Consider the following 26,408-nt stretch of genomic DNA (forward strand, 5'->3'; position numbering starts at 1 on the left):
GGGCCTTTGAAGAATTGAAGACGTACTTAAACTCCCTACCTGTGCTGGCCAAGCCAGCTGTCGGCGAACCGTTGTACATTTATTTATCCTCAACCGAGCAGGCAGTGGGATCAGCGTTAGTCCGGTCGGGAAGTGAGGAGCAACCTGTATATTTCCTTAGTCATATCTTGAAAGATGTTGAAACCCGCTACACCGGACTCGAGAAGTTGGCCTTTGCTCTGATCCTAGCCGCTCGGAGACTTCGTCCTTATTTTCTGGCGCACACGATTATCGTCAAGACCAATAGCCCGTTGGGACGAGTGCTTTTAAATCCAGAAGCTTCCGGACGGCTCATCAAATGGACAACCGAGCTAAGCGAATTTGATATCCAATATCAGCCCCGCTCGGCTATCAAGGCACAAGCCTTAGCCGATTTTGTGACGGAGGTGCAGGACCCGGAACCCGAAGCTGTGTGGAAAGTGTTCATGGATGGATCGTCCACTAGACACGGGAGCGGAATTGGCATAGTTTTGCTGTCCCCACAAGGAGAGCGGATGCAGCTCTCCGTCCGGCTAGATTACCGAGCGACCAACAACGAAGCAGAATATGAAGCCCTTATTGCTGGATTGCAGGCCGCTCGGCACGTTGGAGCCGTCCGGGTCATCCTCTATTCAGATCCCAGTTGGCTGCTCAGCAAATCTCGGGGATTTTCGAGATAAATAGTACAAGGCTCAAGCTCTACGTGGAGGCTATTGAAAAACTTAAGCTCAACTTTAGGGAGGTGATTATTCAGAAGATCCCCCGGGCGGAGAATCAAGTGGCGGATGAATTGGCCAAGCTGGCAAGCGCGTTATCCCCGGTCGGCTATCAGAAGCCGATCGAGCAAGTATCTTTAGTAGCACATGTCGATCGGATGGAGGGCATCACATACCCAAGCGACTGGAGGACAACTATTGTGGAGTTTTTGCGCTCGGGAGCTACCCCCTCCGATCGGGAAGAAGCTCATTTGCTGAAGAGAAGGGCTAGTCGGTTCACTATCGTAGGAGATCAACTCTACAAGAAGGCCTTCTCCCGTCCGCTCCTAAAATGCGTCAGCTGGGAAGATGTCGAGTACATCCTTCGAGAAGTGCACCAAGGTTCGTGCGGTGGACATCCAGGCGGACGGTCGTTAACCAGGAAGATTTTGCTAGCTGGGTATTTTTGGCCAACACTTCAAAAGGATGCCGCCCGGATCGTTGCAAATTGTCTATCCTGTCAGAAGTATCATAGCATGTCCCACCGACCGGCAGAGGAGATGAAAGCATCAACTGTGACCTGCCCGTTCGACCAATGGGGGATGGACATCGTGGGACCCTTCCCCATGGCTACCGGGCAGCGGAAGTTCTTATTGGTGGCGGTCGACTACTTCTCAAAATGGGTAGAAGCTGAGCCACTTGCAAAAATATCCGAACAGATGGTTAAAAAATTCATATGGCAAAATATCATCTGTCGCTTTGGCATCCCAAGACGGCTCGTCTCCGACAACAGATGTCAATTCACTGGGAAGCTACTCGGGAAGTGGTGCGAAAGTTATGGCATCGAGCAGCACTTCACATCGGTGGCATACCCTCAAAGTAACGGTCAAGCCGAAGTAACCAACCGAGAGATTCTTAGAATTTTACGGGCTCGGCTCGACCATGAAGGAGGCAGCTGGGTAGACGAGCTGCCGGGCGTCCTATGGGCTCTCCGCACGACACCAAAGGAGGGAACGGGCGTCACTCCATTTCACTTGGTATATGGAGGCGAAGCAGTTATCCCGATTGAAGTTGGGGTGGAATCCGTTCGGGTACAAAATTATGACGAAAATAACGCCGAACGGAGGAACATGGAGCTAGACTTCGTCGAAGAGGAAAGAGCTAAAGCGTCCGTCCGGCTAATGGCGTACCGGCAACGTATGAAACAGAACTACAACCGGCGCGTGATCCCCAGAGCCTTTCAAGTAGGCGACCTAGTTTGGAAGAAAGTCAAGCCAGTCGGAGATGTCGGCAAGTTGGAAGCTCCCTGGGCAGGACCCTTTGAAGTGGTCGAGAAGCTCCGTACGGGCGCTTATTACCTCAAGGATGCGGAAGGTCGGATGCTGGATCGGCCATGGAGTGCAAATCACCTTCAGCCATATAGAGCTGGGTGAGAGGTGCACTTTTGCTCTATTTTGTGTAAATTCAAAATAGATGTACTCCTTTTATCGCAGGAAACAAATTATTCCCAAGGCATTCTGTGTTCATAGCCGAACGGTTAGTTCTCCGAAGGCCCCGTGCCGCTCGGCCGGAGGTAAATTATCGGAGCCAAGCGCTCAACGACGAAGGCCCCGAGCTGCTCAGCCGGAGGTATATTGTACGAGCCAAAGGCTCGATTCCGAAGACCCTGTGTCGTTCGGCCAGGTAAACGTTGTCCAAATTAGGCTTAAAAGCCCGACGAGCTCCATCGTTAAAGATCGAGAGCCGCGCCGACCGGCTATAAATATCCGCGCCGACGAGCTACGTCGTTAAAGATCGAGAGCCGCGCCATCCGCGCCGACGAGCTCGTCGTTAAAGATCGAGAGACGGTCCGGCTCTATAAACCCTCCGAGAAACCGGAGACGAGGTGGCGTCTATAAACCCGTCGAAGACCGACGAGCTACGTCGTTAAAGATCGAGAGCCGCGCCGACCGGCTATAAATATCCGTGCCGACGAGCTCTGTCGTTAAAGATCGAGAGACGGTCCGGCGTCTATAAACCCTCCGGCCGGGAAACCGGGAGACGAGCCGGCGTCTATAAATCCCCGTGCAGAAGACCGACGAGCTCCGTCGTTAAAGATCGAGAGCCGCGCCGACCGGCTATAAATATCCGCGCCGACGAGCTCCGTCGTTAAAGATCGAGAGCCGCGCCGACCGGCTATAAATATCCGCGCCGACGAGCTCCGTCGTTAAAGATCGAGAGCCGCGCCGACCGGCTATAAATATCAGCGCCGACGAGCTCCGTCGTTAAAGATCGAGAGCCGCGCCGACCGGCTATAAATATCCGCGCCGTCGAGCTCCGACGTTAAAGATCGAGAGACGGTCCGGCGTCTATAAACCCTCCGGCCGGGAAACCGGGAGACGAGCCGGCGTCTATAAAAACCGAGCGGAAAACCGACGATCACCGTCGTTAAAAATCGAGTCGGTCCGGCGACTATAAATACCCCGGGCGGACGAATGAATATCAGGGAATAAGAAACCGCGGAAACCACAAATATTAAAACATTCAGGCCCGCTCGGACGCTGGTTCTTCGATACTTGGCGTTTGCTGACTTTACACAGGCTAGATACGTGCAGAGCGAGTAGGTCCTCCCGCTCGGACTTTGTTTAATGGGTTAAGCTGATCGGCCGCGTGACGGAGAACACTTAGAGCATGACTGACTCTAAGCATAAATGTTCAGCAAACAGAAGAATATTATGGATAATGATCAAAGGGAAAGCATTAAACGGCAAGTACAAAAGGTTGCGCTGGGCGTAAGAAACGCAAAAACAAGATAGAGACGAGGAACACTCTTCACTCGGGGTCTTCGAAGTTAAAGAAACCGTCCGGAATGTCGTCTATCATGGCCGCCAGATCGGAGGCGGGAATGTGCATTTCCGCCGGGAGGTGGCCACCCTTCTTCAAGTACGCCATGGTGACCTTGACCGCCTCGGCGAAAGTTGAGGAGACGTTGCCACCGAACTTTTCGCCGAACCGCTCCGAGCGGAGGTATTCTTGGCGCGCTGCTGCTAGGCGACTCGGCTCTCCCCCGCTCGGGAGGCAATTAGTGAATCTTGGAGAACTTTTTGGTCCACCTCCGCTTTAGTGTGTTCAGCTGAGCGCCCATCCCGTTCGGCAGTTAATTGGGCTTCCAGGTCCTTAGATTGCTGATCTAGGGCTCGGACTTCAACTTTCATCTTGTCCAGATCAGCGATCGCCCGCCTCTTTCGGCTACTGGCGCGCTTCACGTCTGCGTCGCGTTTCTTCACCAAGCCTTCAAGTCGAGCCACCTCTGTAGCCAGGTCGGCGGCCTTCTTCTGTTCGGCCTCGCGGGCTTGTTTCTCCCGCTCGGCCGATGGACCCCCCGAGACTTGGAGTTTTTCCATGAGATCCTCCAGCTCGGCCAGCCGATGGCTAGTGGCGATTTGCTCCGCCCAATGCTGTAAGTGAAATAATAAAATCAGAAATCAAACAGTAGCATGGCGCAGGAAGAAAAATGAACCTACCTGAGTGGCCTGTTGCATGTGGTTATCGCCGAGCTACTTGGGCGTCATGAGGGGCACCCGAATCTGGGCGTCCTCGAAAAGTTTGGCGAGCGGACCCGTCAAGGTTATTTCATGAACGGGGCTTGATGGCCGATCGGCAGACAATAAATATTCCTCCGATGGGAATCGAAGGGTAGTCTTGATGGTCGGGTGGCCGGCCGGCACTTCCTCAGTTGCAGTCGCCTGGCCCGAGGACTCCCCTATGGTTGAAGTCTCGCCCAACCGTCGTAAGCGAAGACGAGTCCGTGGAGGAGAGCCAGAGGGCTGTGCAGTGGGCGAGGCCACGGGGGTCCTGATCTGCGATGGCGTGCGATCTGGCGAAGCGATCTCGATCGGCACCTGTGGTTCGCCCTCTGGGGTCGGCGGAAGGCTGGAGTCCCTTCGACGTTTCCGCCGAACTTCCAGTATTGAACCCCCGGCCTGGGGGACTCCCAGCTCTGCTGAAGCAGAGGAAACAGGATCCGCCTCAACCTCCGTTGAAGCGGATTGGGTAACTTCTATTTCAGGGGCGGACTGCGTCCCCCCCTCGCCTGCATCTGCCGGGCGGCTGGGGATAAGACCCCCCTCGGCGAGTTCTTTTTTGGTAGCCGCCTCAATTTCCACGGCTTTCAATTTCAGATGATCAGTAGCCTTGGAGCGCCACATGACTTCAGCTGCAGTAGAAAAAATTAAAATCAGTTAGACAAAAAAGGCGAAGTGAGTAAAGAGTCCTTACCCATGCGGTAGGGAAGATTGGCCCGAACGGGAGATAATCCAAAAAATGTACAACACCCCCTTGAGAAGCAACTGGTCGATTTTGTACCGCTGACCGGACAACCAGTTTGCCGCATGAAGGTAGGCTGGATTGCTTCTGAATTTGCCGAGCTCCGGCTGGGTCGGCACAGCGGTCTGCCATTTGGTTCTGAATGCTGGCCGCTCGGGAAGTCGTATATAGAAGAAGAACTCCTTCCAGTGCTTGTTGGAGGTCGGCATATTCTCAAAAAATTTGAAGCCTATTCTACTTTGGAAAATAAAAGTACCCAACTCGGATTGTTTGGGGTAGAAGAAGTAGTGGAATATTTTGGGGTCGAGTGGGATACTGTGCAGCTTAAAGAGGACGACCACCCCGCTCAGCAGCCTAAAGGAATTCGGCACAAGTTGGCCGAGCGGGATGCGAAAATAATTACAAACTTCCAAAACAAAACGATGGGTAGGAAATCTAAGGCCGCCCTGGAATTGGTCCAGAAAAAAACAAATGGTACCGATCGGCGGGTTATGGGGCCGGTCGGTCGGGTCGGCTACAACTATTTCATGGTCGTCCGGGATCCCGTACGTCCGAACAAGACGCCGAGCGCCCTCCTCGTCAAATTTACTCTCCATGGTCATATACCAGGGACCATGAACATCAACAGCGGGTACGGAAGTGCTCGCCATGACTAAAGTACCAAGAAAAAGAAAGAAGGAAGCCGAAAGAAACTCGGAAACGGAGGACAGATAAAAGTTCGCAAGCAAGGGGACGAAAGGAGTTCCCCGCGAAAGGGAAAGGCCGAACGAAAGGAAGGGAGAAGCTTACTGAGGGAAGATGAACGGAGAGGATCACCAGAAAGCCGAAAACCACCAAGAGGCAAGAACTAGGACAGCCGGAACGATGCAGCCGCGGGCACCTTCGACGGAGGACGCGCAATGAAACAGAGAATGCAGCGTAAGGGCGAAGACGAAGGCTTTATGCGAACGAGGCTGGTCGGCCTCGTCCGTCGGATGCAGGTCACGAGAGACGAGGTCATCATCTAACCGTCCATTTCAAAACAATCGGCGTCCCATCGTACGGATCATCACCGCCACGCGAGAAGAGCCACGTGGCGCTCTGTCACCAGGCGCAATTAATGCGCCCATACCGCGCATGCTTCGACTTAATGAAAAGGATTTGCGTGATTTTCGAGAAGATTTAGACAAGCAAACATCCACGTTGAGCGCCAAGACATCCAAAACGAAGAGCCGAGCGGCTGAATTTGGCATAAGGGCCGAACGGCTCAAGGGATATTATAAGCGACGGTAAGGCGACGACCGCCCGCTCGGACACATAGTCCAGTCAGTCGGACTCACTGCCTCCTTCGACTAGACTTGAAGGGGAGGCAAGTGATCCGGCGGTAAGAATGGGGGACCCACTTCCTGAAGGGTCCCAGCCTGAGGACGGATGGAGGGCTGACTAAGCGGGTAATGGCCGCGTCAAGCAGTTGAGCAGGTCCGAGCGGAGCCAGAGATAACCCAGCCATAGGCTTGGGTTTCCGACGCCAAGGCGGGAGGACTGAATGGCCGAGCGGGTGTCTGCCCGGCTGGAACCGAAGGGCCGAGCGGGTGGTCCGTTCGGCCAGGATAAGGGCGAGGATACAAAGGTTAGCCGAGCGGCCTATTCGTTCGGCTCGGGATATGGGATGTCAGCAAAGGCATGTCTGATGATTATGCCGTACACAAGATTTCACGATAGAGGGTCTTGCCGTCACATCATGGAGAGGTTGATACAGTAGCGGTATGGCCTTATGGATGCCCTTCTGACAGACCCATACCTGGGCATGGTCGAAAGCAGGTGATTGCTTTGATTGGCGCGCCCAGGCTCCTTCGAGAGGTCTATATAAGGTCTCCATTTCTTCACCGGAGGTACGCTGAGTTGAATCTCTGAAGCCACCTCTTTGTTATTCCTCGCCTGACTTGAGCGTCGGAGGGCCGTCGCCGGGACACCCCTCCCGGCTCGGTTTTGTTGCAGGTTCGCCGGAGCACTCGATGATCCAGCAGGGAGCGCCACATCCCCAGCGTCCGTTGACTCCTGGTTCGGACAGGATCACGTTTCAATAAGGCACTGAGATACCAAAGATACAATAAGTTAGTTGCAAACTATATTGATATAAATGAGCACCTCAAGATTAAGACAAACAAGTCAATGGAAACTCAAATGGTTACGTTATATAAAAGAAAAAAAAAAGAAAAAATGACTCGAGTTTCAAAATGAAATGAGTTAAAGTCATGATTATTATGTGCAATAGACATTTATAGGATTTGACTAAATGATTTACCATGTGATAAAATTTAAAAGTTGTTCTTCCTTAAAACTAAGGATGCTCATGCATGACAAACAAAGGGATTATATATCGTGTAGTTGTATGAAATTTGAGTTTGAGGGCATTCCATACAAGCATATGTTAGTTTTTTCGTATTAACTAAGTGTTTCATTTACTTGATACATATATACTCAAACGATGGACACAAGATGTAAAGGTTGAAGCAATATATGCTTTAGGGGGAGTAAAATTTTATCAATGATCCAGATATAGATGCATAAAGGTTTTTGATGTTGAGACACTCTGAGGTTATCCTATAAAGGTTTAATATTAATTGATGATGCATCTTTGTGACTGATGAGGGAACAAATTTCGTGAATAAATAATTTGATTATATCTACAACAAAATTTAAAAGCTGAATATTAATAGAACATGCAGTGATGGAAGTCAAAAGAAGAAATTCATAAATAAAGGTCTTGGTATTATTGATCCTTCTTCAATCAGAACAAAAGGTTATGGTGAGAGATTGAAATCATCTAAGGTGAAGTCAACCTCAAAATTCAGGATATGATATGGATGCGGACATCGAGATATGTCACATGACAAGCGCAACTATCTAATAGTGTAGTAAGTATATGTGTCAATTAATTATGCATTTCTATTATAATTTGACTTGCAAACTCAAATTTATTATATTATATTTTGTAAATATGATGACATGTCGATTGTTAAATCAACTGAAGATAATTATCATAACAGCGTTGACGACACATATGAAACTGATTTGATATCTATAACTAGTACTATCCAAATTTTAATTTATTAAATTATAGTTATAGTGGTTTTTGAGAAAATGAAGTTAATAATTACCTTTATTGTTACAGTTCTAATGATATGCACTAAGATGTTTATAATTATTCATGACTGGTATTCATCTATTTTCTTTGTTTATATATTTAATTTGTTAGTATTTTTTTCCCTTCATCTTTTATAATTTGCTACTCTCTAAAGAATAGAATATAATTGATACGAAAGTGTTATGTGATGGTGATGTCTGGTTGTCCATATCTAGAGCCCAGTGGAGAGATAAATACATGTAGTCAACCCCAAATAGAGCACAGGGTTGTATGATTGAGTCAGGAATTCACAAAAGAGAAGAAAAAAAAAATAAGAAAAGGAAACTTTACACAGTGGATTCTTCTACATTGTTTTCTACCTATTAAGCAATAACGGGAAGATAAGACAGCTATTTTTTCTCCTGCATCCTCTTGTTTAGGAGGTTAAGTTATTTAAGATAATTTTCATATTAATTATATTATTAGAATCATTTTGGTAGAACTTAAACTAAAATTTTGTTCTTTTGCAGAATTTATTTGTGTTATTTGGTTATTTTGTCTGTAAGATTTCTTTCATAGATTAATTTAATTTGTTTCCAGAGGTGATAGGCTATGGAGAAAGTCCAGAGGTGCTATATTAGTCTACTAACATTAACTTTGGTTTAGTATTTCATCTTCAAAGAATACACAATTGGTCAATTGGAAAGTATATTTCATCTTGCTTTATTTAGTAATGCAAATATAATTTTTAACTTGCTCTTTTAAATTTTGTTGATAGCTAGTGCTTCAGAGAAGATTGGAAAGAATACAATCATCAACCCGTCCTTCCTGCAAGTTTGACATGCTCTAGGTCTTGATTCCATCATGACAACACTCTCGGTGCATGGATGGTGCTTTATTTCAATGTTGCTCTAGCTCCTGTTAACTCTTGAGTATTCTGTATTCTGATGCAACCCCTATATTACTTAAGGATTCAGAAATTTAGAAAAAGACCATTTTGATGTATTGTTATATGGAGTTTGTAAACAACATATCAAAAAGGTTTTTTTTTTTTTTTTTTTTTTGCCTACTTTGGTAAAGTCTAGGTGTTTCATTTATGTGAATTGAATAAATTATCTTGATATCAATTAATGGAGATGGACCTTGTAAAGTTTCCATGAATGTCTTCGGAATTTTATAGACATTGAGTGCCTCTCGATATCAATTTTTTTTGCTTGGCTTGTTTCTTTATTCTCATTTCCACTTAATGCAAAGGAAGTTGGTGTAATTTTTTTATTTAAGTGTGCTTGAAAAGGTTTTTTTTTTTTTTGGTCTCTTCTCTACTTTTGTAAAATTGATGTAGAATGCCCTTGAAGCCAATAACTTGACTGCTGCTTCTATCAATGTTTCATAAATATTTGGATTACGCCCAACAAAAAGAACATATATTTTTCTCTATATTACAAACAATATTTAGAATTTTGTATAAACAAAATATTAAAACTTAAAATGAAATGATTTATCATTTTTTGATAAAAAGAAATGATATTTGCAAGTTTCACTTAAAAAAACAACAAATACTAAAAATAAATGAGATTGTGAAATTAACACTATTATTAATTACTTTCTTAGTGATCATCAATAAAATTACCTAATTTTCAATATACATAATTACTGCACCAATACAAATAATTAAAAATAGATAAGGAAATGTTAGTATTGAAATAGCATTGAAAAAAATGCTGTCCATTTTCTACCTACAAAAGAAACTATTAATAGTTTGATTTTGATTGATCTACATATTATACAATGGCCAACACATATTCAAAAATTGATGTTTCATATTGCAATTCCACTTCAAATCTAAATTGTTATTAAACATCAAATTTGTTAATGATTTTGTCTGCCTATATTCCATTTACCAATAGGAGTTGTCAAATGACCAAGATTTCCAACTTGCTTCAAAAAGTTTTTAAAAAATAATAAAATTTTAGTTCCTTTTTCTTAAGAAAAAACAATCAATTGACCAAAAGTATGAGATCCTAGCTAAGCCCAAAACATTGGCTTAGCTATTTTTTAAGCTTTTCAATTAGGTTCTCAATTTTCTGGTAACTTCAGTTACTTGAGGCTGAGTGAAGTTTTAACCAAAATCTCATCTGAATCGATGTAAATTTCATCTGTTACCATTGGATAATTTGTTAGAGTTTTAGCTATTTCAATCAAAAATATCTAATCAGTATCAATATCAAACTTTCAGAAACATAATAATCAAATTAAATCAAATCAAATAGTCATAACAATAACTTGGTGATCTACGATATCTTCTTGCATCAAGAAGGAAATGTTCTACAGGCAATGGAGCTTCGTCATAGCAAGGGAGAGAGGCACGGGGGAACCCTTGCTTCATCACGACAAGTGAGGGAGGACACTGCGAGGGTCGACATCTCAGGGAGCTTCGTCGCAAGGAGCTTCATTGCAACGAGGGTGGGCAAGACGGGAGAGGGTTGGAAAACTTAGATTTGCAGGAGGGCGTGACGAGAGAGGGCTCATCGCAGTGAGGGAGGGGATGCTGAAAGGAGAATGAGGAGAGGAAAAATTGATTTTATGAAAATAAAAGGCAAAAGGATGATTGGGATGAGAACAAGGTTGTATTCAGATTTTGTTTCAAAAAAAAGTGGCACGAATCAGCCACAAGGGCAGTCTGCAATGTTCCACAGCAAAGGTGTGTGTTATACACACACAAATCCAGACATATATATATATATATATATATATAATCGAGTCAAGCCGAGCTTAAAAAAAATAAAAAGATTCAGCATGATTGAGCTTGCGAAGCTTTCGAGCTCAAACTAGAACCAAATAGAAGTAATTTTATCATAATTTTTTTATATTATAAATCAAACCATAATAACGATTTAATTCTTTTGAAAATAAACTTTCAAAATGGTAAGAGTTTATCTAATACTTCCCATTGATTACTTGATGAAACTAAATTATTCAATAATTATATAAATAAATAAAAATAATATATTACATATAGTCTACTCCATAGGGTTAGACAAACCCTCGAAACCAATATTAAGTGAGCTTAAGATTGACTCGAATATTAAATGAGTTAGCTCAAGTTCGATTAACTTCGAGTTCAAGTCTGACAGAGCCGCTCGCCTATTTGCACACCCCTAAATCAGATAGCGATGGACCTTTGTTTGGACCTGTGTTGTTTTATTTTTTATTTATTTTTAGTTTATGGGTACGTCATTCAATGTTTTGATTTTAAAAAACAAAATCAAATCAAATCAAAATTTATTAAGCTTTAAAATTTTGGAGGATAAAACCGGCAACTTGAGTAGAGTTTTTTTTTTCATCGTTGTACGTCTTATCATCCACCAGGATCCCCAAACTTCGTACTTGGTTTCGGAATTAGATCTCTTTCTTGTGTCTTTCCGGCTAACGTTTGGTATTTGTGCTGAGTGGATATACTTTCCCTTTCTCAGGCAGCTGAACTTCTCGATGCCTCTATTTAAGTTGGGGCTTGTTTTCGTTCCTGTCACAAGCAACTACGACCTGTTTGCTGCTACGTGACGATCTTCAACTAAGCGCCTTGCTCTTTCAAGTTGAAACTAGAAAACTTCATTGAAGCATTCTTTTCATGCTGCAGGGGCTGCTTCTTTGCACGCGGTAAGGCATGGCACACATTTTGCTCCATGGAACTCTGCAAGCGTCGATCTTAGAAGCAGATTCTTTGCTGAACACACGTGAAAACCAGAGCAGCCGAAAGTCTTTTCAGAAGGTATATATATTATCACAGAGCAGCTAGCTGCCATTGCCAATTTCAATTCCTCTGTTCTGCATTTTCCTCTCTTTTTTTTTATTAAGCAACTCTCGATTCAAGTATAATAAGTGGTATGCTTTGCATGGTGTGCTGCTGAAACTTGAGATCTCCACTCTAACTCGAGTAAAGGGAACCCTTTTCAAAAGATTGTCATGGATCAGGAGAGCTTCTTTCTGCCGTCCCAAGGTTTTACTTGTTAGCTTCGACTTCAAATTATTGATCGATTAATTGAATGCTGCTTTTGCATGCCTTTTTCCGGTGCAAATTCGATATTAGGAACTCGTCCAACAAATAGAAAGTTCTGATAAATTCGGCCCTGTGAGCGTCTACGCCACCATCGACCTGGAGAAGGCCAGGGTCGGTCGCACCAGAGTGATAACCGCCGACTCCGTCTTCGCCTGGAACGAGGCATTCCATCTCTACTGCGCGCACCTCGCCGCCGACATTATTTTCACAGTCAAGACCGACAAAGCCATTGGGGCGTCCGTGATTGGCCGGGCTTACCTACCTGTGAAGGAAGTGATGTATGGAGCGCCGGTGGACCGGTGGCTGTTGATCTGCGACGATGACCGAAATCCGGTGAAGCAAGGAGCCAAACTGCACGTGAGAGTGCGGTACGTGGCCGTCGACAGAGACCCGGTGCAAAACTGGGGAAGGGGGATCGCCAACCTGTACCACCCAGGTGTGCCGCGCACCTTCTTCCCGCAGCGGCAGGGCTGTCGGATGACGCTCTACCAGGACGCCCATGTCCTAGACGGCTTCCTTCCTCGGAACTATGAGCCTCAGCGGTGCTGGGAGGATATCTTCGACGCCATCGCCGGCGCACGACACTTCATTTACATCGCTGGATGGTCGGTCTTCACCGAGATCACTCTGGTGCGCGACCCCCAGCGGCCCAAGCCCGGTGGAGACGCCACCCTCGGCGACCTTCTGAAGGGGAAGGCCCGAGATGGCGTGCGGGTGCTGATGCTTGTGTGGAACGACCGGACCTCGGTGGGGCTCGGCCGGCTGAGGAAGGACGGCGTGATGGCCACCCACGACCTGGACACCGCGAGCTACTTCCGGGACACGGGCGTGCAATGCGTCCTCTGCCCTCGGAATCCCGACGACGCCGCGAGCTATGTTCAGGACTTCCAGACTGCCACCATGTTTACGCATCACCAGAAGACCCTGGTGGTGGACGCCGACAGCGGGCGGGATGGGAAGCGGACGATCCGCAGTTTCGTCGGAGGAATCGACCTCTGCGACGGCAGGTACGACACGCAGCAGCACTCTTTGTTCCGGACTCTTGCCACGGCGCACCGCCTGGACTTCCACCAGCCGAACTTCCCGGGCGCGTCCAGGTCCAAGGGCGGCCCGAGAGAGCCCTGGCACGACATCCATTGTAGGCTCGAAGGCCCCGTGACCGTTGATGTCTTGCGCAACTTCGAGCAGAGATGGAGAAAGCAGGGCGGGGCAGAGCATCTGCTACTGCCGGACGTCGAACGCTTGGCGCCCGTTCGGGCTGTGGTCGACGACAAAGCTTGGAGCGTGCAACTTTTTCGCTCCATCGACAGCAGCTCGGTCGACGGATTCCCTTACACGCCAGTGGAAGCCGCCGCAGCAGGGCTCATCACTGGCAAGGACCATGTCATAGAGCGTAGTATCCAGGACGCATACATTCATGCGATTCGGCGAGCCAAAGACTTCATCTACATCGAGAACCAGTATTTCCTCGGAAGCTCATACGACTGGAGCGCCGCCGATGGCATCAAGGTCGAGGACATCGGTGCGTTGCATCTCATCCCCAAGGAGATCTCTCTCAAAGTGGTAAGCATGATCGAGGCTGGAAGACCGTTCGCGGCCTATGTGGTGATTCCGATGTGGCCGGAAGGCGTCCCCGAGAGCGAGTCCGTGCAGGCTATCTTGGATTGGCAGCGACGGACGATGGAGATGATGTACAAGGACATCTCGCAAGCTCTCAGAGCCAGGGGTCTTCGAGCGAATCCTGATGATTATTTGGCCTTCTTCTGCTTGGGCAATCGAGAAGTGAGGAGAAGGGATGAGTACATGCCGCCGGAGCAACCGGAGCCGAACTCTGATTACAGCAGAGCCCAGCAAGCAAGGCGATTCATGATCTATGTCCATGCCAAGATGATGTTAGGTAATTGCATGCGTAAATCTTCAGCTTGATACATTTATTACTTGGAGAACAGTAAAAAATGAATTCTTCGCAGTCGATGACGAGTACATCATCGTCGGATCCGCTAACATCAACCAGAGATCAATGGACGGGGCCAGAGACTCGGAGATCGCGGTTGGCGCATTCCAACCTGAACATCTCGCAAATGAGTGGCGCCCGGCCATGGGGCAAGTCTACAGCTTTCGTAGGGCACTGTGGCACGAGCACCTGGGAGTGCAATCTTTGCAGGATGATGTCTTCCAACGTCCTGGGAGCGTGGAGTGCGTGAGGAAGCTGAACATGGTCGCCAAACGAAACTGGGATTTGTACGCGAGCGAGGAGCTATCCGACGACCTCCCGGGCCATCTTCTCAGATACCCCGTAGGCGTCACCAGCTTCGGGAAGGTCACGGAGTTGCCGGGGTTGAAGTTCTTCCCGGATACCAGAGCTCCTATTCTCGGGAGAAGGTCGGATTACCTTCCTTCCATTCTCACCACTTGACAACTTCTATGCATCTGTGTCTGATAGAAGTAGTCTAATTTGAGTTATTTTAAACATGAACTGATAGATTAGCAATGATGGATTAAGAAAACTTAGGAGAGAAAACTGGAGAAAAAACAACGTTAGATGTGAATTTGATTTAAGAGAGGTCGCAGATGCCACTCAAACTAAATAGACCTTATTAATCTTTCATTATATCAGTCAATTAGTAGCAGCCAATACGAAACAAATACAACGTGTAGGTGTACTATAATATACCACAAGAAACTTGTGAAATTAAAAATTTTATAATGATGTAGCAATATCTCCTATATGTCTAGGTAAATAAAAATTACTCTATTGATTATATATTGGCACTGAAAGTGTCTACACCAATTCTTACATTAATTGGAAAGTTGGACATAGGGAATTATATTCTAAAACGTAATTCCTAGTGCCAACTTCTACGTGTGACATGCATCATCAAACTCTCAGTGAGCACTTGTTGAACCCATAGATATCACCTTCTAGGATCCACCCAAACTATTAGTGCTTACATTCACTAGATCCATCAACATAGAGTACAATGCTTCAAGCGATAGATGCCCGAGAAACCTTCGGTTCTTGTACTCGCCAGAGTTTGTAGAGAATTTCCCATCATCTGCCATGCCATCCTCCATGATCATCCACCATGAGATGCAGCCATTGACGTCGTCTGGGTCCACACGTGCCACAAGACCAAGCATGTCACCTTGGTCAAGTTCAAGATACAGGCACAAAAAGTCTCTGCTCACCTTCATCCCAACTATCAATGCTTCATCATGAAGCCAACGAATGATCTGTCCTGCAATCTGCAGAATGGAACTAAGTTGAGGTAATCTTATTTGGCAATTTACCAAAAGAGCGCACCTAATTTACTGAATATATCCAAAAGGAACCTCCTCCTTTGAAATTTACCAAATAACACTCTTGTTCCCCAAAATGTCTCTCCACTCAACCCACTTACCGTTAAAACATTTGTTTGCAAAAGTGCTTTACGGTCCTATAGGAGTTAAAATCAAGAAAAATGAATATGAATAAATTAAGAATACTAGTCATTTACTGGCACTTCTTGTCGGTTCCAGACTCACCAATTAGATTTTACTTAATCTATTCAAGGGCTAGCTATTTTGATAGGAAACGAAGGTCTCAGTAAGCAGTATGAGCTGAGTATCCTTCAAAACAATAATCTTAGTTTAGAACAAACAAAGCAGTATATGCAATAGATAAAGATACCTGCTGAAGAAGAATTAGTGGAAGATCATCCAAGTCACACCCATAGCTATCCATTGAAGAACCATCAGCAGAAATTCCGAATGAACAGAGAGTACCGAGTGCACCTTCTCCACTCACTGTAACTTGGTCATCCTTGACCACTATCTTGGTATGAATTTGTGGCCTAATTAAACCCTTCACATCATAATTATTTGAAGACTCAGACAGACAAGCTGTATGAAAAACTGACTCAGGAAATTTTAAGAAGAGAGACCATGATGATGTTCTGGAATGCCAAGGAGGGTGAGACAACAGCTGAACATACGGAATCCTGCTGACCTGCATACAGATGACATCAAAACTTTAGATGTTTTACTACTTTTTAATTCACTGTCAAACTATAGAGGGAAAGGGTCACTTCTTACAAGACGTTCTATTTCAGCCAGAACTTTAGTGGAAAAGATCCTATGAGCAACTGTCTTACAGAAATGAGTGAGACCACAAGATTCAGTAGCAGCATGACCAGCAACAGCTACTCTTGAGGCAGAAAAATTTTTCTCCTTCAATCGTACTAAGGAATTTTTGTGGAAAATATGTACCAAATAAATTTCTAAGCCAACAGGGCTAGGAACTTCCAAGTTATTTTGATTAAATTCATCTTTCTCGTTATTCGCTACTAGTGCTGATGAGTCAGAATGAGTAAACCCATTATTGCCTTTCTGAGAAAGTCCCCTGGAGTCAAGAAAGTCATCTTCTTTCTTAACGGATACAAGGGACATACAAATAGATGTATCTTGACCAACAGCTAACTGTAAAAGGTCTTCTAGCATCCCAGTGACATGAATTCCTGGTGAAGTGCAGTAACTTTCATGATTCACCCTATCAAAAACCTGCAATTAACAAAACAAAAAAAAATCAGCAGCTATGAATAATGTAATGCTGAAGAAAACAATAGAGAAGTACCTGCTCCAGAAAAATTGATTGATGAATTTCACGAAGAACTGAATGTGTATCTTTGACCCATGAATTGACATCTTCATCAGTTAAAGCTGCTTTCTTGTTTGCTTGAGGATTCTCAACTGAGTTATATATATTCCCTTTAAGGGGCTTCTTACTTCTAGAACTAAAATTGGTCCCAGTATAACTTATCGATATGCATCGAAATGATTTTGGAGGTCTTTGTATGGCCAAAAGGCCTGCATTCTCACGAACAATGCGAACTAAAGCATTGGGCAATGGACGAGATAGCATAGTAGTATCTGATGATGTATTGTCTAACAGATCAAATGAGAACCCATCACTACCTGGACCTGCTAACACACGTTGTCGTTTAAGTTTCCAGTGTTGCTGCAATCTGTCAGTCAATGGAACATAAATTAGATAATATTTCCCAGATTTTGGAGCACTTTATTATTAAATGTGGAGCAAGTACCTGATCAGTGATCCATAGAATCTTGCCTCTCTTGAGACTTTCAGTTCTAATGCTTTCGAAGATTGTTTGAAGTACCTACCAAGATTCTGTATGAAATTCAATAAGAGATAGAAACAACTGTGTATCCTGTTACATATTTGGAAATAACCACAAGATGTGGATCGTTTACTTGGAGAAAAGCAATTAGAATCATAATTTAATCTGTCAAAACAAAGTAGTAATCAGTTTCAAAAGAAAGCATTGCTGCCTTTTCTTTGACATAAAAAAACAAAACATAAATACTTTGACACTTGCATAAGCTAGGGTAAATTATATGCACTTCTATTGGAGTTTGAGGAAATTTCATGCTGCCTCTCAGATACTAAAAGGGCCACCGTATTCAATCTATAAAGCCCATGCTGCAAATTTAAAAGTATACAAGAAAAAAATAAAGCTGTTATCATTTTTTTTAATAAAATATAATACCCGGAGACGTTGAAGCTTAGTTGCTGCAGATACTGCAAGGTCTGACAGATTTTCATTTGGCAGCTGCTTAGGTCTCTGCATTCCAGACACTGCTACTGCATCATTGGCTTCAACCTACATTTTTTGCCCAGAAGCAAGTCATACTCTAATTTCTAATTACACAAAAAAAAAATAAAGTTCTATTATTTTTATGATGGAAGAGATCGTAAAATTTTTCATATTTCTCAACAAGACTCTACAGATTCAGAAATGAAAAGGATGAAAAGACAACATTTTTAATTCTTGACTGGAGATACATATATCATGTAGTACAGGATGTACCATACTGTGTGTACCTGCAAATGACAATCCATCATGTGTCCCAAAGAGGGAAAAAAGATTGGGCAGGGGAGAGATGAATCTATAACAACCTCATACACATTGACCAATGGGAGCATAACATGTGTCGATAGTTGGCATTACAAGATGGCAAATAACCATGAACCATAAATAGGAGTTAGGTGCCATAATAAGGGGATTTTTCCAGGAGAGAGATTCTTAATCCTTTATTCTATCTTGACTGCTAAGATCCCAAAACTCCTGATCCTCGAACCATCTCATCTGAAAAATTCACTTTGGCTATGCGCATCTCCACCTTTTCACCTCAAAAGGTAAACCTCTTAACCTCATATAGGAAACCTCTTTAACTCATAATGGAAACTTCACCTCACAAGGGAAAACCTATTCACCTTATAATGGAAGCTTCTTCACCCCATCAAGTTAAACATCTTTAATTAGTTATCTAGTTAGAGAACTGTCTTCACCTACAAATTGTCACTTCATGCAAACTGCTTATGTTTCATCCAAACTGTTCCACTCAATCCACTTCATCTTAACTGCTACAATTTCATCCCAACTACAAGTCTACAACCAATTCATACTGGTACATTGGAGAATTAGCCTAAGTAAGAGCAAATAGCCTAAGCTCTGTTGCAAGCCACATAATTTTATTGTAGGTTTCCCATATCAACGTGCATAAAGTTTCAAACATCTAAACAAATAGGTGGGAGATCATACTCTACATATATAAGTATTCATTAGTTAACAAATTTAAATAATTTTCATTGCTATCAATTCAGCACCCAAAGTCCAAAGGCTATAATGTTGATTAACAATCAGTTGAAATTTTTTAAAGAAAAATCTTGGTTGTATGAAGAAAATAAGTCCAGCAAAGATGGCCAGATACTGCAATGAGATACTAGATTTTTTTTATTACTTAGCTAAAATGTCTAACAAAGATGATCAAACACTGCAATTAGATACTAGATTTATTAGAATGTGCATATGAATAAAATAAGAGGTAACTAAAAGCACGAACCATTTTATTTTCCATGTAGTTCACAGTTACTATACCTCAATTCTGTTGTAGATAACTCGTACACAGGGAAATAGTCTAAAACCTCCAACCGTTATTTCACATTCACTGCTACACAGTTTGACTCGTTTCCTTTGCAAACATAAGGTTAAACCAATCCAACACCATTTATTGTCGCCCCATAATCAGACGTAACTCCATAAAATCCGTCTCTTCAAAAAAATTTATTTAAAATAAAGCAAATTTTGATTTCTGTATGACAAGAGTTTTTCAAGATCCAGGAAGCAAATGGAAAGTGTTGTTAATATGACTGCGAGAAGTAAACGACAAAATTTCTCACCAAAGAATAAGATTTCGACCACCATTTAGTGAATATTACAGCTAATTAAACCATCAAGTGAACCCTAAAACCAAGCGCATATCTAAAGAACTCTAAAATAAAACCCTAAACGCATAATCTCAAAGGAATCTCCACAACTTTAATGCACGAGGCTACCACTTTCACTTTATCCTAGGTCAATATTGTAACCGCTACTCCTAAGTTCATGATTGTTAATGAGATGAAGGGGTGAAAAATCAGATTCTCCTCTAAATTAGAAAGCAACTTCCAGAGAGGCGAGAACGAACCGTGTTGATCAGATCGATGATGACTGATAACTCCTGGTGGGCAAGCTGCAGATTTTCCACAAAGCCCTGCCAGGGCCAGGCCTGCTGAGGTGCGGGAGCGGCCTCCTTAGGGGTCGTCTTCTGCTTTTTCCTCGTGCCAACGCTATCCGCCACAATGGAGGAGAAGTCGATTCTCCGAATCATACCGAGGCGCTTCTCCTCGTGACTAACATCTCTGCAAGGAGGAAGAAGCTCAGGCGCGGCGCGCCAGCTACATCAGTCAAAAGACAAATGAGGGGGAAAGATGCGCACGGAGGGAATTGCTCGTTGCCGATCTCATCGATGGCGTCCAAGCGCTTGATCGGGAGCCTGTCGAGATCGATCGATATCCTCCTCCTGCCGCCCTCCTCCATGGCCTTCGAACGGGAAGCCGGACTTGATTCGCCAGGTCGATGCGTACTGTGTTTGATGAGGGTTTTTAAAATACCGTGAAATAAGAGTTTTTAAAATAAAAAATACGATAAAATATTTTTGATATTTTTTTTAAAAAAAATAGGAGGCCTTTTTTATTTTCACCCCAAAAAATTAAGCAAGACTATTTAAATTAAAAAAAAAATTTGTTACGCGGGAAAACTTAATTTGCCTTCGCAATCTAACTTCTTTTTTACATTTTATCCCTTACAATTTAGAATACTATATTTTACCCTATATAGTTTTTTTTTTTAAATCTTTCCTCCGATAACATAGATGCATTCGAAAGAATTTCCTAACCTCATTTTTTAAAAATCTTTCTTCTTATTTTGTCTAATAATTTTATTAAAAATATATTATAATTAAAAAATCTCATTTTTGAATCATATGATTTAACTTTAATTAGATGTTAGATAAATGATTTTATATCCTAATTAATCATATGATTTTAGATGTTAAGGCCAATGATATTTTTATTTATAAACTTTGAAGAGTAAAATATAATATTATAAACTAAAGAATAAAAAAACAAAATTAAATAAATTATAAGATTTTTTTTTTAAAAAAAAATAGATAGACTACGAGGCCTTGAATCAAATATGAAATATGAAATATGAAATATGAAATGAGCTCAACAAGCAATATTAAAAATTAGATTAATTAAATATTAATTAACGTTTGCATTATCGGTGCATTAATATTTTCTTGGTTGCATGATATTTCCATGCAAATTAAATCAATTAGCTCCCATCCTTTGCTCTTGTCGTATATAATCTATGCACAGATAAAAATCTTCAATCATAATGTTAACTTTGCATGCAATTCTCATATTTAAAAAATTTTGTTTTCACTCGTTGCATGCAAAGTATTACTTGTTTCAACTTCCTCATGCAAATATTATTACTTAAATTGTCTCCCAGATTTTTTTAGGTAAAAAAAGTCCAAAATTGAATTAAAAAGTCCAAAAACGAGTATAATTCTTCTTAAAGTCAGCACTTTATATTAAAATCGAGTATATTTTCTATCAAAATTGTCCCTCTTATTTTTTAGGTATAAAAAGTCTAAAAACAAGGATAATTCTTGTTAAATTCAACACTTTACACTAGAATCCAGCACTCTATACTAGGATCAAGTATATTTTCTATCAAAATTAACCCTCATATTTTTCGGTATAAATAGTCTAAAAATGAGTATAATTCCTATTAAATTCAGTACATTAAACTAAAACCGAGTATATTTTGAGTGAAAAAAAGAATCGTACTCAATTTAATATAAAATATACTAGATTTTAAGTTAATATACTCAATTTAAGAGGATTTATACCGATTTTTAGATTTTTTATACCTAAAAATATCATGAACAATTAAGTAAATATGTTTGACTGGGAAGTGAAAATAAAAATTTTCATAGATGAAAACTACATGTAAAGATTTATTTATCAATAGGGATTACATACAAAACTACCTTGTGACCCCAGAGGCATGCAGAGAAAGCTACATTGCTCAAAGCAGAATGAATTGACAGAATTTGTTGACAATACAATTAAATTAATTAAGCATATACTCTTTAAAAGATAGTCTTAAATTCAGTAACAGTGTAGACTTTAATTAGCTGATAACATGCTTACAGTCTCGATTATATATATATACGCACACACACCAGCTGAAACAAAAAGGGACACAACATATATTTATTGACTTGTTTGAAAAAGTCTCTTCATGTGCTCGCCTATATATTAGTATTCTGAACCTGCAACGAAAATATATATAATTGGCACTTTCGTATAATTTAGAAAATAGGAGCCTTGAATTAAGCTATTTAATTAATAAAAAAATGATGATTAATTACCACAGTCTGATCTCGGTGCATTGCATCGGAAACATTCCATCCTTCTCGCATAGTTGTGCTCATTGCAACCTAATCTGAATACATTAAAGCATATAACAGACCATTAGGATTAGTTCAATTACAGAGATTGGCTGAAAAGCTATCGATAAAGACGTTCCATCATCTCATTCATTCATGTATATAAAAGTCGATCGTGTTATACTCAACACTTGGCATCTCCTCGACGCACAGCATCTATTGAGCAAGATAGTACGCGACTTGATGAACAATGTGGTACTGGTGCATGAATATTATTAAAGTAACTTCACTGCAACTGTGCGTGGTGTTAGAGAATAAGATATATGCATGTTATACCTGGAGCAAATCCAGTCGCCGGACTTCCAGGAGGAGGAGCAGTTAGCGGCGCCGGAGGCGGTGTCGCAGCGGAAGCCCCAGGAGCTGGCGATGGCGGAGGCGGAGTCGTCCTTGGAAGCGCCGCACTTGAAGCAGGAAGGGCGGTTGGCGTAGTTGTGGACCCGGCAGGCGGAACAATACCAGTCGCCGGGCTTGACGTCCCAGCTGCCACCAATGCTGGTGTAGTCCAGCCGCTCCGCCCCAAGCTTATGCTCGCCGCACCGCTGGCACGAGTCCCGCCGACAAAAGTTCACGTACTCGCACGACCTGCACACCCAATCCCCAGGCTTCCTCGACATCCCCCCGCTCATTTTGATATCGTTTAGCTTATTAATTAAACCAACAATTGGTCAGTGATCTCGATTGAATTAAGTCTTGGAGGGGTAGGATTTATATATGAAGGGAAGAGATACATAGAGGCATGTGGGATTATAACGAGGTACGTAATAGTTCAGGTTCCAACCTAGCCAGCGTCTTAATATTCTTTATGCGATATTCTTTTGTAAAGTTGTAAAACAAAAAGGAAAAAAAAAACCACCAAGGAAGGTTGTATGTGGGGAGTTCATGTTCGATATATATATATATATATATATATAAAGGAAGGCACATATCGAAGATATATAATCACATTTTAATTAATTTCACAATTCATTCATGTGTGATCGTGGCGGCAAAATGGAACCTTCCTAGCCACTTTTTCTTGGTGTGTTCAATGTGAGGTGGTCATGCACAACAAAATGTAGACTGTTGCGATATGTTAGCGACTAGCTTCTTATCCGCTACGTTTTAGATTCTTGCTCAGGACTAAGTGGAAAAAGATAGACGTGGGCTAACTAGCAATTGCATCTTCCACTTGAGTAGCCATAGTATATATTCCTTTTGCCTAAAGGCATGATGACTAATCACACTTATTTGGACCAGTACATGTACTATACCTCCTATAGAACATTAGACGGTTCCTTTTTGTCTCTCAGATGTCGACATTTATAGTTGATGTGGCGAATTCTTGCCGCCACGTAGCCCCCACATGCTGCGTGCAGTTAAAAGTCATTTTTAATTGTCGGTCAAAATCTAAATGAGTCAAATATGACAAAAAAAAAAAAAAATAGACGTAGCCCCAGATGAAACTCAAATTTGATCGAACAAGTCAGCTAACATATCTCGATCTCAGCTATCAACATCTTCTCAATCTCAGATTTTAACACCCTCCCAGTTTCAACAATCCACCCCGTATCAATCTCAGTCATAATTATTAACACCTTTAGTATCAGTCTGATCTTAACATCATCTGAATCTCAGTTTCAATCTTAGATCTTGGCCTTATGCATGCATCTCTGCAGTAGTTGTTGACACGTTCAGTATCAATCTCAGATCCCGTCATTATCCAAATCCCAATATCAGTCTTGGATCTCGACCTCACTCGTATCTTGATCACAATTGTCGATACCTTCAGTATAAGTTTCAGATCACGACATTACCTGGGTTCCAATCTCAGATCTAGGCCTCACCTGTGTCTCGGCCGCAATTGCTGATACCTTCAATCTCATATCTTGGCATTATCCACATCTCAATCTCATATCTTGGCCTCATCCATGTCTCAAACACAATTGTCAATACCTTCGGTATTAATCTCAGATCTCGACATCACCCAGATCCTAGTCTCAGTCTCAGATCCAAGCCTCACTAGTGTCTCGGTCATAGTTGTCGACGCCCTCAACATCAATCTTAAATCCCAACATCACCCAGGTCTCAGTCTCAGATTCCAGCATCATGCATGTCTCGAACTCAATTGCCAACTTCATCTATCCTCAAGGCCACTCAACATTGATGTCATTTCCTCAATATTGGATCGAACCCACACTAACCCCTCGTTCATGAGGCCAATTTTCTCAAAAGGTGTCGATAATAATAACGAATATTCCAGAACACGTGACACTAGATAAATGAAGAGACAGTTAAGGGGTATCAGATTTGGTCCCCTAACTGCCCACTTTATGGCCCATACGAGGATGATGGAGGAGTATGCATCGTAGCATCTAACTAGTAGATGCTCTTCTTGTAAGGACCCCGAATTAGTTTTGATGTGATTAACCGAGTTAAGTTAGGTTCTGTGTGTTTGATGCTTTGTGTATGAGTGTGCAACGACTTAGAAACACAGAAGTTGAGCAAAAGACGTAGCGAACGAGAAGGATACACGGAAAGGGATCTAGTTGACTGGCTAGGTACATCCAAGGGACGAGGAGCTGCGGAAGAATACACCTGTTGAGTGAGAAGGATGCGCGTGGCCCATCTGAGGGACGAGAAGCGGAGAGGAAGTCTACTTGAGAAGAAAGACAGAGTTAGGTTCAGTGACCTCAACTCTGGGCTACTGAAGCATCACCTAAGCGAGCGGAGTCCAAAAATGGTCAACTCGAAAGTTGACCTTGAAGACTTAAAAACTTGAGACGCCTTAGTTGGATTGAGGCGCATTGGATTCCCAAAGAAGTCACTGCTACGAATGGGACTTGAGGTGCCTCCGATGGACTGAATGTGCCTTAGATAAATAGAAACCAAGGCGTCTCAGATCAGCTAGAGGCACCTCTAATGATCATAACCATTGCGGTGCGGATAAGCAACGGATTCCAACTTAGCCTAACAGAACGCCTCTGATGAACCGAAGTGTCTCACATCCACCAGTTCAGCTGAACATTAGCAACGATAAGGATAAAGTTTATCCATTTGGAGGTGCCTCCTAGCATTTGAGGTGACTCGGATGTGTCACATCAGCAAATGGTAACTTCGACCAATGACCTATAAATAGCACCCTAAAGCTAATTGTTAAAAAAATATACCTGTACTTATATTTTCATTCTTATTCTTAAAAGTGTGTACTCTCAACTGTTGTAAGGGGCTTTTCCACCTTCAACCTCTATCAAAGGAGCTTTGTTAGTGAGTTTTCCATAGTTTTGGATCGACAATCACCCAAGTTGTAACCAAGTAAAAACCCATGCCTTTTATTATTTTTTGTTATTTTGTCTAATTAATTAGTGTTTACTTGCTAGTTCAATAACAAGAGAAGTTCTAATTTTTATTGTAGACTATTTATCCCCTTTAGTCGGTCCACCTGGTTCAACGCTTATGACAACTATATAAGCCCTAAAGAGGATAAGGGCAAAGGATTCTGGACTATTTACAACTTCACCATGTTTTCTTTTTCTTCTCCATCTTTTTTGTACCGCATGCTACCTCAAGTAAATCTTAACGTGAGAATTGGAGTGGTCTGTCGGGACTCCTCAATGCCAGTCTAACCCTCTTTTGGAGTGCCTTTCAGTTCCCTTCATCCTCCTCACTAACAATCTCTGGAGAGCACGTGCGTCAGCCCGTTCCTTGACTGAAGGCTTGACTATCCACGGTATTCTAGTGTCGTCTATGGAAACTCTGAGCCAAGACACAATAATAGTTCATAATAAAAGGACTACCAACAACAACAACTCCGTCTGAGAGAGAGGTCATAGGGAAGCAACAACTATGGGCCCATGACTTAAGAAGACATTAGCCAACTGGTGGTCAGGCAGTATAATATGCTCTGTGACAAAATCAACGCTAGCGGGAGGCCCTCCTCCTTGACAGGCGTGCCTCCTCCTTAGGTTAATATATCATCACCCTTCGCAGGGGTCTTGCCGGTCATGGTGTTAATCCACAAGGGTGCAAACCTTTTAGGAAAAGACTCACATAAATCGTAAGCGGGGGAGACATCCCCTCACGGCTGCAAAAGAAAGATGCAAGCCTCCAATGATGGAAGCATTCGAGGGACCAGGGTGTTAAATGCTGAGTACTTATAGAGAAGTCCTCGAGCAAGAACTGTCTCTCCCTTTTGACAGTTGTAACTAGGTGAGTACATGGGGTTGTCAGACCCAAAATATCATTTATGCAGTTTTGAAAATATCTCCCTACTGCACCAATATATCGATGGTGTTAAGTGCTGAGTCTTCTTGACTACTTTATCAGGTTCAACCTAATGGTGGTTTAG

The 26,408-nt window shown here is 42.8% G+C and overlaps 3 protein-coding genes across 3 annotated transcripts; 1 reads left to right on the forward strand and 2 right to left on the reverse strand.

The window, feature by feature from the left end:
• Positions 1–11,654: 11,654 nt before the first annotated feature.
• Positions 11,655–14,722, forward strand: LOC122012408 (phospholipase D alpha 1-like). The gene is made up of 5 exons (XM_042568925.1): positions 11,655–11,681; positions 11,762–11,893; positions 12,041–12,121; positions 12,212–14,078; positions 14,152–14,722. Exons 2-5 carry the CDS (start codon positions 11,789–11,791, stop codon positions 14,595–14,597), a joined length of 2,499 nt encoding a protein of 832 aa, XP_042424859.1. The 5' UTR covers positions 11,655–11,681; positions 11,762–11,788; the 3' UTR covers positions 14,598–14,722.
• Positions 14,723–14,912: 190 nt separating this feature from the next.
• Positions 14,913–20,156, reverse strand: LOC122012109 (mediator of RNA polymerase II transcription subunit 17-like). Its single transcript, XM_042568563.1, has 8 exons — positions 20,000–20,156; positions 19,709–19,922; positions 17,728–17,841; positions 17,263–17,348; positions 16,794–17,184; positions 16,256–16,720; positions 15,852–16,169; positions 14,913–15,427 (listed from the first exon to the last, which is right to left on the reverse strand). The coding sequence occupies exons 1-8, from the start codon at positions 20,098–20,100 to the stop codon at positions 15,104–15,106; spliced, it is 2,013 nt and encodes a 670-aa protein (XP_042424497.1). The 5' UTR covers positions 20,101–20,156; the 3' UTR covers positions 14,913–15,103.
• A 1,594-nt stretch (positions 20,157–21,750) lies between these two features.
• On the reverse strand, positions 21,751–22,754 carry LOC122012123 (zinc finger Ran-binding domain-containing protein 2-like). The gene is made up of 3 exons (XM_042568572.1): positions 22,361–22,754; positions 22,007–22,080; positions 21,751–21,907 (listed from the first exon to the last, which is right to left on the reverse strand). The coding sequence occupies exons 1-3, from the start codon at positions 22,708–22,710 to the stop codon at positions 21,894–21,896; spliced, it is 438 nt and encodes a 145-aa protein (XP_042424506.1). The 5' UTR covers positions 22,711–22,754; the 3' UTR covers positions 21,751–21,893.
• Positions 22,755–26,408: the final 3,654 nt, after the last annotated feature.

Source organism: Zingiber officinale, chromosome 8A, assembly GCF_018446385.1.
Source record: "Zingiber officinale cultivar Zhangliang chromosome 8A, Zo_v1.1, whole genome shotgun sequence".
Classification (NCBI taxonomy): domain Eukaryota; kingdom Viridiplantae; phylum Streptophyta; class Magnoliopsida; order Zingiberales; family Zingiberaceae; genus Zingiber; species Zingiber officinale.